The sequence below is a fragment of the Lynx rufus genome, unplaced genomic scaffold (assembly GCF_022079265.1).
Source record: "Lynx rufus isolate CCGP_SWC_20201006 ecotype Redwood Valley unplaced genomic scaffold, mLynRuf1.p SCAF_3, whole genome shotgun sequence".
Classification (NCBI taxonomy): domain Eukaryota; kingdom Metazoa; phylum Chordata; class Mammalia; order Carnivora; family Felidae; genus Lynx; species Lynx rufus.
In genome coordinates this window covers 97,399,440-97,414,121 of record NW_025814845.1, presented here as the reverse complement: position 1 = coordinate 97,414,121, position 14,682 = coordinate 97,399,440, and the positions used below count along the sequence as shown (strand labels likewise).

General features: G+C 39.3%; 1 protein-coding gene across 3 annotated transcripts in view; it reads left to right on the top strand.

Moving 5' to 3' along the window:
• SEC24D (SEC24 homolog D, COPII coat complex component) overlaps positions 1-14,682 on the top strand; it is a 106,803-nt gene that overhangs the window by 22,504 nt on the left and 69,617 nt on the right. For all 3 annotated transcript variants that reach the window (XM_047090888.1, XM_047090886.1, XM_047090887.1), the window contains exons 7-8: positions 7,824-7,935; positions 14,012-14,139. In XM_047090888.1, the coding sequence (XP_046946844.1) occupies positions 7,824-7,935; positions 14,012-14,139 (240 nt within the window). The remainder of the gene's footprint in view (positions 1-7,823; positions 7,936-14,011; positions 14,140-14,682) is intronic.

Here is a 14,682-nt window from a genome sequence, read left to right as displayed (position 1 = left end):
ACATGAGTAGAAAAAGAGATAGCCCAAAGAGTACAAAGAGCTACCGTATTAGCCAACTTTTGCTATGTAATAAACCATCACCAATCTTAGTACCCTACAGCCACTATTTATTAATACTCATGAGTCATGGGTCCTCTGGGCAGTTCTGCTAGTCTGGGCCAAGTTCGATGGATTTGGTCTGAGCTTGCTTGTGCACCTGGGGTCAGCTGGAGGGTTGGCTGGAACCTGAATGGCCCAGGATAGTATATTAACTCTCTGTGGCTGCTGTGCCAAATTACGCAAACTGGATGACTTAAAACAATAGAAGTTTATTCTTTTGTGGTTCTGGCAGCCAGAAGTCTGAAATCAATGTGTTGGCAGCGCTGTGCTCCCTTGAAAGGCTCTATAGGAAAACCCATTCCTTGTCTCATCTAGCTTCTGGTGGCTGCAGGCATTTCTTGGCTTATGGCCACATTACTTTTATTTCTGCCTCTGTCATCTTGTCGCCTCCTCCTCTTCTTTGTGTCTTCTCTTGCCATCTCAAAACTCTTTCTTCCTCTCCATGAGGAAGTTATGCATGATTCCTTTCATGGCCCACCCAGGTAATTCAGGAGAAGTGCTTGTTTTGAAGACTCTTAATTTAATCAGTTCTTTTACCATGTCACAGGTAATAGTCAAAGGTTTCAAGGATTAGAACATGGACATATCTTTTGGGAGGGCCACCACTGATGGTGTTATTCATGTGCCTGGTACTTGGACCCATTTGTTAGTTGGGAATGCTTGGACTGTGTTACCAAGCAGGCTAGCCTGGGTTTGTTCATGTGACTGTGGGAGAGATCTGAGAGGGAAAGTAGGAATATGCAAGGCCTCTTGAGGCCTTCCTTGGCTTGGAACTAGAACATTGCACTTCTGTGGCATTCTCTTAGTCAGAGCAAGTCATAGGATCACCCCAGAGTCAAGGAGTAGAAAGATAAGACTCTGCCTTTTGATGGGAGGACCTGAAAAGTCCTTGAAAAAGGCACACAGAGGTAGAGGATTTTGGTTATTTTTGTGGTCTACCCACTTATTCTATGTTTATTTGAATATAAACTTGAAGATTTGTGATAAAGTGTCTGATCCTATAACATGTTAGAAATTAAGGTTTAATGACTCTTAGTGCCTTTATAGATAATTATGTTACCAGCCATTACTTTTATGGCTTAATATTATTTCATTATTCTAGTTAAAGGAATATCCTATATTTACATTGAATTCATCATTTTATCTTAACTTCTTGTTTCTCTGCTTCTATATAACATCTATAGACCCTCTGGCTCATTCCACTTTGTTCTCTGAAGTTTTTAGCTCCAGGTTCACTGTTAATCTTTCCAGTACTATTTTTTGTCACAATTATTGGCAATTTTACTATCCATCTTTAGAAACTTTCATTTCTTGATCTTCTTTGCTCCCACTGTTCTTTTCATCCACCCCACCTCAGTTATCCATAGTCTTACCGTTAATCTTATCATAACCAATTACAGGGAACTTCAACATCTCAGTTGAAACCATCTTATTTTCCAACCACTGCCTCATATATTTTTGGCTCATCCCCTTTAGGACTACTCAAACCTGAATAATGATTCACCCATCAGGACATAACTCACCACCTTTTCTCTTACACCGCCTTCATCTTCTCACTTATCTTATGCAACTTAGATTATTTGATCCATGATTATAGGTCTGTCCCTTATATCCTCTACTCTCAGCTCCTTTGCCCCTCTCTCTCCACTGAATTCATCTAGAAAAATCCCATTTGTTAGTAAACCAACTCTCCACCTACTCCATGCCTGCACCCCAGATGCTGCCTGGTACTTGAGAAAAGTCACACCATACTTTTAATTTCTGACCACTGAACTAAGGTGAACCTATAGTTGTGTGATTCTAAAACCTGGCTGCACAAAAGAATTGATGGTGGAGCCATAAAAATATTGATGCCTTGGGGCACCTAAGTGGCTCACGTTGGTTAAGTGTCTGACTCTTTATTTTGGCTCAGGTTATGATCTCACAGTTTGTGGGGTCGAGCCCCACATTGGGCTTAGCAATGACAGTGCAGAACCTGCTTGGGATTCTTTCTCTGTCTCTCTTTTTCTCTGCCCCTCCCCTGCTGTATCTCTCAAAAATAAATAAGTAAACATTAAACAAAAAGTTCTGGTGCCTTGCTGCCCCCTGCTAACTTGATTTAATTAGACTGGGATGTGGACTGGACATGGAGATTTTTTTTTTTTTTTTTGAAGCTCTCTTGCTGATTCTAATGTGTAGCAAGTTTGAAGACCATCACTCATTTTCCTGGTGACTATCATTTCTTCTCTCTTCAAACTCCTAACACTTCCTTCCCCTTTCTGACTCTTTACTGATAATCTTGTTTGTTACTTCAGTGAGAGAATAGTAGCAATCCAAAAAGAACCTCTGCATGCTCCGCTGCCACGTCTCCCTGCATCTGTGCCCATTTATCCCCCTCTCCCATTACTGTGAATGAGCTTCTCCTCCCAACCAAGGCTATCACCTCCTAGATTCCTTATGGCCTCTCAAGGATAACTCTTCAGCAAGTATCTCCTATATTAGAGTTCTGCAAAAAACCAGAACCAACAGGATATATTTGTATGTATCTCTATCTACCTACCTACCTACCAACAGGATGTATGTGTGTGTATCTATCTATCTATCTATCTATCTATCTATCTATGTATGTATCATCAACAGGATGTATGTGTCTGTCTATTTGTCTAGCTATCAATCAATCAATCAATCAGTCAATCAACAGGATGTATGTGTCTGTCTGTTTATCTATCTACCAACAGGATGTGTATGTATATCTTTATCCATCCATCCGTCTATCCATCTATCCATGTATCTTTCTATTGAGAGAGTTATCTTAAGGAAGTTACCCACTCAGCTGTGGGAACTAGCAAATCTGAAATCTGAAGGGCAGGCCAGCAGACTGGAGACACAGAAAAGAGTTGATTTTGCAGCTCAAGTCCAAAGACATCTAGAGACAGAATTTCCTCTTTCTTGGGATTCCTCAGTCTTTTTCTCTTAAGGACTTCAAATGATTGGAAGTCCTCACATTATGGAGAGTAATTTGCTTTACTCAGAGTCCACTGATTAAATGTTAAATATATTAAAACATTTTTTTTCTAAGGCACTAAGAGTCATTAAACCTAAATTTCTAACATGTTATAGGATCAGATACTTGATCACAAAACTTCAAGTTTATATTCAAATAAATATAGAATAAGTGGGTAGATCACAAAAATAACCAAAATCTAAATTGGTGTTTGACCAAAACCTGTGCCTAGCCAAGCTGACATATAAAATTAACCATCACATTCCTCTTTCCTGCATCATTTATACTTGTTTCACGGTAAACTTTAATTTTTCACTGTCTAGATCATTTTCAGCAGAATATAAACATCCTGTAATACCTTCATCATTAATAAAAGAAGCCTCCCTTGGCTTTTCTCAAATTCTCTATCTAGTTTCTACTCATTTATTGGTTCTTTTATAGCAAGAAATCTCCAGAAGAATTGATTCTGCTGTATTCAGTTCATCTCCTCCCTTCTTCTCCTGAACCTACACCAGTGTAGATCTCTTTACCACAGCCCCACCAACACTTGGTGCTTGTCGAGGTCACCAGTGACTTCCATTACCAAATCTAATGGTCCATTCTCAGATCACATCTTTCTCAACATATCAGCAGAAATTTGACACATCTGCTCATTCCATCCTCCTTGAAACACTTTTTTTCATTTGGTTTCTGGGATACCACCACTCATTTACATCTCTGCTTATCTCACTGGTGGCTCTTTCTTATTTCCTTTGTTGGTCTCACCCTGTCTCTCTGACCTCTTACTATTAGAAGTGTCCCAAGGCTTCGTCATTAGACCTGTCCCTTTCTCTGTCGACATTTACTCTATAGATTGACACTCAAAAGCGTGCTGCTCCCAGGATGGCACCATCGGCATCAGCTGGGAGATCACTAGAAATTCCTATCCCTAGGCTCTACCCCAGACCTACTGAGTCAGAATCTTTAGGGGTGGGGCCTTGGAATCTGTGTTTAAATAAGCTCTCCAGATGATTCTTAGTTATACTAAGAAGCACTGATGTAGGTGATCTCATCTATTTACATGGCTTTAAATGAGGATTCAGATATTCCTAGTCAAGGTATTTTCTTGAAATCCAGATTCCAATCCCATTCTTCCAGTTCCTCAGGACCCAGATCCGGGAGTCATCCTTTGTACTTTCTTTCTTGCACATTGTCCTTTACCTAATTCTGTTGGTCCTGGTCCTGGCCCTGCCTTATGTGCCTATCCTCGTTCAAGCCACTATCATCTTCCCATATCAATTATTATAACTCATCTCTCTGATCTTCCAGCCTGCACACAGCATCCAGGTTTATCCATTCAGATTTTGAATCAGATCATGCTGTGACTCAGAACAAAACTCTCCAGTACTCCTCCAGTTAAAAACCAAAGTTCTTACAATGACCCGAAAGACCCTACATCATTTGCCACCTCTGACTCCCTCATGCCTCTCATCTCACACACACACACACACACACACACACACACACACACACACACCCCACCCCTCTGACTTGGTCTCTTACCCCTCTTCTCCATCACTTTGCTTCAACCACACCAGCCTCCTTATTATTCCTTAAGCATACCAAGTGTACTCCTGCCTCAAGATCTTTGCACTTGATATTTCCTCTGCCTAGATATATACAGGACATGGCTCATTTCCTCATTTCCTTCCTGTCCTCATTACTCATCACCAGTGTCCCTTATACTGTTGTACATATCACTTCATATCCACAGTACTTATTATTACTTGACATAGATCCATCTTATTTATATATTTATTTATTGTCTGTCTTCCATACAGTGTTAGTTCCCTGAGGTCAAGAATTTGGTTTTGTTCTCTACTGTGTCTCCAACAGCTAGAACACAGGCTGGTACATAGTATATACATTCATACAGTTGTTGAATGAATGAATGAATGAGTGTTAACAACAAAAGCAATAATAACCAGTAGTGCTGTGATTCATCTGAGACCCTTAAAATATATACATACAGGTCAGTCCAGTATAATTTTTATCATTAAGGTAATGAAATAACAATATCAGATAGAGCCTGTTTATTTTCCTATTCCCAAAGTTACCTGCTTCAACTGACTAAATAATCTCTTCCTTCTGGAAATAAAATGTAAAATCATGTTTACTAAATTCCTGTTACATGCTAGTCCTGAGCTAAGTGCTCACTCTAATCCTTTTGGGTAGTGCTATTATCCACCTTTTGAGAGTGAGATCACTGGTGTCACCATTGAAACTCTTCCTCACTCCCTTTCTGTATCTGCAGGAGGATCACTGAGAAGTGGGGCTCTTCCTATTCCCCTCTTTCTCACCACCCTGAAGCTTACATAATTCTGCTTTGAGCAACCTGCCTTAAATGTGCACACATCTCCTACCTGGCTTCTCCCTTATTGTTCATTTATCTCAAGAGAACCACTCTTTTTTTCTTTTCCAATTCTGTGATCCCAGAATACTCTATTCATAGAAGATAAGTATAAAAGTAACTCTAGTGGCAGATCTTCTGAAGGAAAAGAAATCTATACATTTTGAGGTATCTTTGACATTATCAAAAGTCACTGTCATCAAATCAAAATCCTTTAAGTACCAAGTCATAGTAAAATATCTCTATTGAAATTTCCATGCATTGTTAAATCTCCAGGCCTGTTTTTCGAGAACATGCATTTGAGGTAAAATTAAAAACCTATAGTATATTTTTAAAAATTACTAGAAGTGGTTTTTAAAAAAAAATTTTTTTAATGTTTATTTTTGAAGGAGAGAGAGAGAGAGACAGCATGAGCAGGAGAGGGTCAGAGAGAGATGAAGACACAGAATCCAAAGCAGGCTTCAGGCTCTGAGCTGTCAGCACAAAGTCTGACACAGGGCTCAAACTTACAAACTGTGAGATCATGACCTGAGCCAAAGTCGGATGCTTAACCAACTTAGCCACCCAGGCACCCTCAAAATTACTAGAAGTGTTTTAATATTTCTTACTCCCTTTATAATATTCTAGCCAAGATGTGAATTAGTTTAGAAATATAATTACCACATATGACATTGTTTCTTTGGAGCCTGTGCTTTATAAGTTGCAGACAACTAATTTAAAAACAAATTTTTTTTGGAAATATAGTCTATTTTAAGGTTGGAAACTGTTCAATATGTAGATTACTATGCCTTTTAATTTGCTTTCATATTTGACACTTCATTGGTTGATTACCATAAATTTTGATTATATAAAAAGTACTCCAATTTTGAAGGAGCCAGGTTAACCTTAGGGTGGAAATATAGGATGTAATAGTGTTTTGATTTTTCTGTTTGCTTCTTGTCTCTGTCCATGGTAGCTTTTGGTCTCTTCTGTATCTTATGGTAGTTCTGTTTGGAGCATATTCTTTCTATATCATTAATAAGAACTCAAATCCTGTGAAATTAGAAAAAACAGAAATGTGTGGATTTAAGGCAGTTTAAATTTATTTTTGAAATGCCATAAAACCAATGATATCAATGCCAGCTAGGGCCTGGATTGGATGAGATGGGAGGGGAAAATGGAGAAGGTAACATTTCAGAGTTTGGGGAAGACAATTTTCATATTAATAGTTTCTTTAGGAATATTAAAAACTATATATCCTCCAAAGCTGTGTAGTACAGTCTGGGCACTTGTCACATTTTTCTGTTTTTTCCCTCTTTACTTTTTAACCCCTTGTCTCTTGTCACAAAAGAAGTGAGGGCAGGGAGAAGATAAAGAGGTAGAGGAAGGTAATTATTAGGATGCCTTCTTGTTTTCTTCTTAACTCCAATTACTAGATTTTGCTTATTATTTTCATCCCTAGACAACTACAACAGAAAGACAAATTTTTATCTCTACATTATTCATCAATATTTATTTTAGAGACATATGTGTCCAAATTAGATGACAAAACCTAAGGACTTTCGTGTCTTCTCGTATCTGTACAATAGGCAGCTTCCATGTGGAAACACTATGTTGTTCGTTTTTTACAGTCTCTTTTTTTTTTTTTTTTTAATTTTTTTTTTTTTCAACGTTTATTTATTTTTGGGACAGAGAGAGACAGAGCATGAACGGGGGAGGGGCAGAGAGAGAGGGAGACACAGAATCGGAAACAGGCTCCAGGCTCCGAGCCATCAGCCCAGAGCCTGATGCGGGGCTCGAACCCACGGACCGCGAGATCGTGACCTGGCCGAAGTCGGACGCTTAACCGACTGCGCCACCCAGGCGCCCCCGTTTTTTACAGTCTCAAGGTGGGGGTGGAAGAACTTGAATGGCAAATTGAGGATCAAGAGGAACTTAAAGTAGAAAGGTGTTTTAGGTTATATTGTAAATCATTTATTCTGCATTTAATGATTTTAGCCTTGTATATTTTCCTTTAACTACAAAAGTTATTTTCTTTATAAACTATTTTCAATTTCTTTTTCTACCACAATATATATATTTATATATATTAATGCTTATCTAAGGTCCCAGTGACCAAATTGAGTAAAAGTTCTCTGAAAAGTCAGAGCTCAGAGTATCAGAGAACAGAATTTAGCAGCTACTGCTCTAAAATTATGAAAGTAAACAAAGGTGGATCTGAAGGCCTGGTAGGCTCTCAGTGAGAATTTGATCTGAACTGAACTGAAAGGATTTAGAAAATACTTATTTGTATGTGTGTGACTAATGGAAAGGAGGGAGAGAGAGGAAATGTTTGGAAGAGTCTTAACTAACTTGCTCTTGATATCATATCAGATTCAAGTGATCGAGAATGACAGAGCCACCAGAGGAGGACAAGTTTATGCCACCAATACCAGAGGCCAAGTCCCTCCCCTGGTCACTACAGATTGTGTGATACAAGACCAAGGTATTTATTTTCAAAAACGTTTTTCATTGAGGTTTAAAAATTTTTCACCATTAAAAAAAAAGTTTTTAGCGTTTATTTATTTTTTGAGAGACAGAAACAGAGCATGAGCTGGGGAGGGGCAGAGAGAGGGGGAGACCCAGAATCTGAAGCAGGCTTCAGGCTCTGAGCTGTCAGCACAGAGCCCCATGCGGGGCTCAAGCTCACTGACCATGAGATCTTGACCTGAGCCAAAGTTGGATGCTCAACCAACTGAGCCAGCCAGGCACCCCAAAAGTTTTCACCATTTTAAAAAAGTGGATGTGGGGCTCGAACTCACTGACCATGAGACTGTGACCTGAGCCGAAGCCAGACGTTCAACCGATTGAGCCAGCCAGGCGCCCCCAAATTTTTCACCATTTAAAAAAAGCAGATACACTGACACCCTGCAGTAATCCTATCATTGACAGGGAACCTCTTTATAGCTGATAATGGGGACCAATTTTGCCATCAATTGCTCAAGTTCTGAGAATGTATTATCAACTTAATTCTATTTTCTGCTTATAGAAGTCTAAAGAGTATCTGGTGAGATACAGTTCAATGTACTAATTTAAGAATATTATTTTAAGTTATGAGCTTAAAGTAGTACATGCTGTACTTTGGCTTAATTTGTTTACTACCTTAGAAACATGGCAAAGATAGCATGAGTAGAGCAGTAGGGGATTGAACATGAGAAATCAGCATACCTGATTCTAGCCCCAGTGATATATTTTTTTTTCATTAGGTTCTTTAACATGGGTGCTCTGTTTTTCCAATTTTGAATTGGGATGAGTAAAGGCTGAGCTCTATCCCTACCTAGATGTCCTCTGTGTGTGCCGCCAGTTTAATGTATCTGCCCTTGTACAGGTTTGTTCTTTCCAGGAATATATTATTTTTCTACCGCTTGTGGCAAGTTAAAACACAGCCTGATGACATCATTATTTATGTATTTCCAGAACGTGTTTTTATCATCCTACACTCAAACTCTATACCCGTTAAACAATAACTCCCCGTTCCTACATTCCCTGCAGCCCCTGGTCTCCTCTATTTTATTTACTGTCTCTATGAGTTTGCCTCTTCTAGGTACCTCATGTAAGTGGAATCATACAATGTTTATCCTTTTGTGTCTGGCTAATTTCACTTGGCATAATATTTTCAAGGTTCATCCATGGTATAGAATGTATCAGAATTTCATTCTTTTTTAAGGCTGAATAATATTCACTTTTATGTAAATACATTATGTTTATCCATCCATCTGTTGTTGGACATTTTGGTATTGTGAATAGCCATAGCAGCCATATGTCTGCTGTGAACATTGGTGTACATGTATGTGTTTGAGTCCCTGTTTTCAATTATTTGGGGTGTATCTCGAGACATGGAATTGAGATCATACAGACATAAGGAAGAAGTAAGGAAGAGTACGAGGAAGGCTAGGAAGAGAAGGAAGGACTGGTGAGGTGGCAAGGTGCAGGTCTTCATCATGTCTCTTGTAGCCCCGCCCATGGTGGGGAGACACAGCTGCCTGCCTTGGAGCCCTGAAGTTGGTCCAGCCACACCCCTTTGCTGTGACGACCCTTTGTCCGGCTTGGTTTATTAGCCAGTACTTACTAGTGCATTTTTCAGGACAGAGCCCAAATCTCAGACATGTGCAGAAAGTCACAGACACACGTAGGATATAGAGGCAGAAGGAATCTTGGCCTCCATTTGCTCAGCTCTTCCACTTTACAGGTGTGAGGGCACTAAGGGCCAAGGAGCTTAAGCGACTTGCCAAAACTCCACAACTATCTAGGAGTGGCACTTATAAAGAAAAGCATCTACTTAAAAAACACTGTTTTCTTTGCCTACAAAAAATGTAGATAATGTTTCTTTGGCTATGGTATCGAATGTAAGACCCAACTTGTCCCTTGATTCTGTGCTTCTGCCTATCCTATGAGACCCTGTTCAGGTACCACATACTTTGTATAGTCACCTCTGATCCACATGGCGGCTCGTTGCCTCCCTGGGCCACTTCTTAATGAATTTGCTCTTCTATGATACTTACTATGCTGTATTACAGTTACCTGTTTTTGTTATCGCTCTCTACTACCAGACTTTGAATTAGCAATAATCGAATCACTGATAAACCTCTTTGGCTACAATACTGCCACTGCACAAAGCTGTCTCCTACAAGACTTTGAAACCAAAGGCTTCATTAGCTCTGTCCCTAAGCCTCTAGCAGGGGGCTTAGCTTCATAAATATTTATTGAATGATTAATCTGTTGAATGTTTTCCAGTCAGATTATCCCATAATGCTCTTTATTAAGCATCTCAAAGAGTTTTGAATCTTAATTACTGAACTTGCAAAATTATCTACTGTAGCCATATCTTTCATGCCCCACTTTTGCATACCAATTTATGAAAACAAATGCTCAGTGGCTTTTTTAAAAATTATCTTTGTGCACATTATCTTCCTGAAACAAAAGTTTGTTTAGTCCCTGTTAGGAGCTCGTTTGTGTGCATATTGCACTGTGAAGAACTAACCCTTTCAAAGAACAAATACTCAATTTCAATATGTTAGTGGTAATTTTGGCTAGTAAAAATTGAGTACAATGAAAAATTAAAATATACTTGAAAATTTTCAAAAATCTTTATTTCACAGTCTGTAAAATCGTGTGATGAGGAAGATCTTCTCTAAGTTGTTTTTTTTTTTTTTTTGGTTTGAGTTATGTGAAATGTGTAAAATAATAGGGTTTGGGCTCGAGCATATTTACATTTATTGCTAATATTTCTTTTTCTTTTATTACTGCTGCCAAAACTCTTGTTTTACTCCATGTTGGTATTTAACTGGACTCTTAACAGTAATGACCAGCCCACCTGTCTCCAATGTTTTCCTGCCTCCAGAAGCTGCCTGGCTAGTTTAGTTTTTTTTTCAAGTATTACCTTACCTGCACTAAAAAAAAAAAAAAAAAAAAAGAAAAGGTCCCATCTTTGCCTGTGGGCAGAAGGATTGATCTTAATTCTTCATCCAGAATTCAAGGCCTTCATAACCTGGAAGCAACCTACTTGGGATATAGTAAAGAGTTGTGATAGGTTCTAATACCACTTTTGTCATTTACTGACTCCTTAATCTTTGGCAAGTTACTTAACCTCCTCGTGCCTTAGTTTTCTCCTCTGTAAAATAGGTATCAATCTCATAGGGCAGTTGTGAGACTAAAATGGTTCACATGTAACCATCCTAGAATGATGCTTAATATACTGGCAATTACTGTCATAATTATGAGTCCCGTTTTGGGCTCTGCTACAGAGGATCTGAGAGACAACAGAAACATGGTACCAACAACAGCTGGATTCAGCCTGCAGTCATGTTAATTTGTCATGCACAGTATTTTGTCTTATTTCTATTTGAAGTCATTGCCATTATGTAAAATCAGAATATTTTATGTAAAATCCAGATTTCTAGCTAGTCCTAAAAAGTAAAATTTGGCAATAATAGTTTAAAGCTAAATAGAAGAAACTCAGCTTTCTTATGTCCAACCTTTCACTCATTCCAGGCCCACCTGTGCCACAAAACCTGGCCAGGGAAAGGCTCCCAGCCCTGCCACAGTACCCAGTCAACCATGCAAACTCAGGACCATGCACTTCCCAGCACACTGTACTTGCCAAGTCCTTTCACTTTTCCACTCTCCTGTTTCACACTCCTTCCTGAAACCTGCAACTCCTCTCCCAACCTTTCTTTTACCTGCTCATACGACCTCCTTTGTGAGAGAACTGCACAATCATGAGTACCCTTCCATGAATTTTCACCATCATATCAGCCCCTGCTGAAATGTGCACCTGTGCTCTGCCTTTCTGGTTTTGGCTGAAAAGGAATGATCTGTGCTCCAGTCAGCAGCCAGCCTCTCTTGCTGTGCAGTACTCAAGTATATTGCTGCAATAAGTCTCCCTTCTTTCTTTTATGCCATCAGTATCTCTCTTTTTACACGATTATCCCATTGTGTTACACTCTCCCCTCTTAAATAATAAAAATGTTTTCATGACCTGTTTTCCTTATAGCTACCCTTCTTTTCTTTCCCACCCTACACAACAAAACTTGGAAGGATTATTGCCAATTCCTCTCCTTAAAAGTTAGGAGTCTCTCAAGCTCACTATAGTCAGGTTTCCCACCCTACCCTCATTCTGCCAAAACTCTCTTCTGGATCTCTAGCAACTTCCATGTTGTTAAATCCAGTGGTCTTTTTTTCTTTAAGTTTATATTTAAATTCCAGTTAGTTAACATACAGTGTTATATTAGTTTCAGGTGTACAATATAGTGATTCAACAATTCTATGGGTTACTTAGTGCTCATCACAATGAGTGCCCTCCTTGAATGCCCATCACCTATTTCACCCATCCCCACAACTACCTCCCCTCTGGTAACCATCAGCTTGTTCTCTGTAGTTAAGAGTCTGTTTCTTGGTTTTCCTCTTTCTCTTTTTTTTTCCCTTTGCTCATTTGTTTTGTTTCTTAAATTCCACATTTGGGGGGGCTCCTGGGTGGCTCAGTCGGTTGAGCATCTGACTTCGGCTCAAGTCATGATCTTGCGTTCATGGGTTTGAGCCCCGTGTCGGGCTCTGTGCTGACAGCTCAGAGCCTGGAGCCTGCTTCAGATTCTGTGTCTCCCTCTCTCCCTGCCCCTCCCCTGTTTGCACCCTATCTCTCTCTGCCTCAAAAGTAAATAAACATTAAAAAAAATTCCACATTTGGGTGAAATCATATGGTATTTGTCTTTCTCTTTCTGACTTATTTTGCTTGGCATAATACTCTGTAGCTCCATCCACGTCATTTCAAATGACAAGTAAATCCAGTGGTTTTATTGATCCAGCAGCACCACCATGAACAGATAATCATGCTTTTCCTTGATGTACTTTCTTCACCTTTGGGACACCAGATAGTCCTTGTTTTTATCCTTCTCAATCCTTTAACTGGTTTCTCCTTTTTCTCTGGCTTCTTTATGTTAGAGGACCCAGGGCTTAGTTCTTGGCCATCCTCTCTTCTCTGGCCACACTTATTCCCTTTGTGTGGTTTAACCTAGTTTCATGGCTTCAAATACCATCTATATGCTGAAAACTCCCAAGTGTATATCTTCATCCCAGTGCCCAGACTCACATATCTAGTTGTTTACTCAGCTTCACTGTGGGATTGCTTAATAGAGTTTCCAAAGTGGACATGTCCAAAGCCAGATCCCTGATCTCCACCTACATACCCATTAACACACTCCTTCCCTTCCTGCTTTTCTTCTGTCAGTTGGTGCAACTTCATGCTTCTGGTTCCTCAACCCTCCTCAACCCAAAAACTTTGGACTCATTCCTGATCTCTATCTCACCTCCCATCTTCACACACACCTCAGACATCACTCCTATCAACAATCAATGGACTTTTAAAATGTGTGCAGATTCTGGCCATTTGTTAGTACCTCTACTGCTATCAGGCTGGTCCCTACCACCACCATTCCACCACCAGTCCTGTACAAATTTTGTTACTTCTCTGAACTCCTTAACAGCTGCTGTGCCCGACACATGCTCCATGCCGGCCACACAGGCCTCCCTGATACTCATCTTCCATCAGGCCAGACAAGCCCTGCCCCCAGGCACCTCCTTGGGTAAATCCCTTGCTTCCTTGGAGTCTTTACTCAAATGTTACCTTTTAAATAAGGCCTACTCCATAACTACTTAAAGTTGCAATCTGCCTCCCACCGAAGTTCACCTTAACCAGATATGCTTTTTTCATAGCATTTATCATTTTCTAATGACCTATGTAATTTACTCATTTACTAGGTTTTATAGTTATTGTCTGTATCTTCTGTAAGAACATAAGCTCTACAAGGAAGCAATTAGACAATGTCTAAAACTTAGTAGACATTCAATAAATATAAATATGAGCATAGATTGTAGATTGCATAATACTACTTATTTTTAGAAATCATGAAGAAAGTTATATAAATAAGGCAATGTGTTATCTAGAATTACCTTGATAACTATTTAAACATTATAGGGTAGATTTTTTTTCTCTGCAAATTTTAAGTGTGTTCCTTTGACCTTTTTAGGCAATGCTAGTCCTCGATACATTCGTTGCACAACTTACTGTTTCCCATGCACGTCAGATATGGCCAAGCAAGCTCAGATTCCATTAGCTGCTGTCATCAAACCTTTTGCCACAGTTCCTTCAAATGAGGTAAGAATGATGAAAATAGTAATTCGAGGAACGCCTGGCTGGCTCAGTTGGTGGAACATGCGACTCTTGATCCTGGGATTGTGAGTTCAAGCCCCATGTTGGGTGTGGAGATTCCTTAAAATAAAATCTTAAAAAAAAAAAGCAATTCAACAATTTACCAATTCAAAATCCTTCTTTCATCATTGTTTTTTTATTCTGTATTATAAACAGAAAATTGGAGAATATTTATATAGTGCAAAAATATCTAAATAGATGAATATTCAATAGAATAACTATTCAATTCACTAAGGAAGACAAAAATCTGACAAGCTATCTTTTTTGGCAACCTGTGTGCCAAATACTAATGGACTGGATCACTTGTGGCTCTGTTGTAACAATGTGAATACTCAGAAAATATGGAATGTCATATACTCAGACCTCTCATGTGGCCCTTATAGCCTAGTTCAAAGCCCCAGCATCTAGGTGTTCTGGTGAAGGAAGTTAACAGAGCCCAAGGTTCATGGTCTTATTAAGCTGCTTTAATAGTCATGGGGCCAAGCTGTT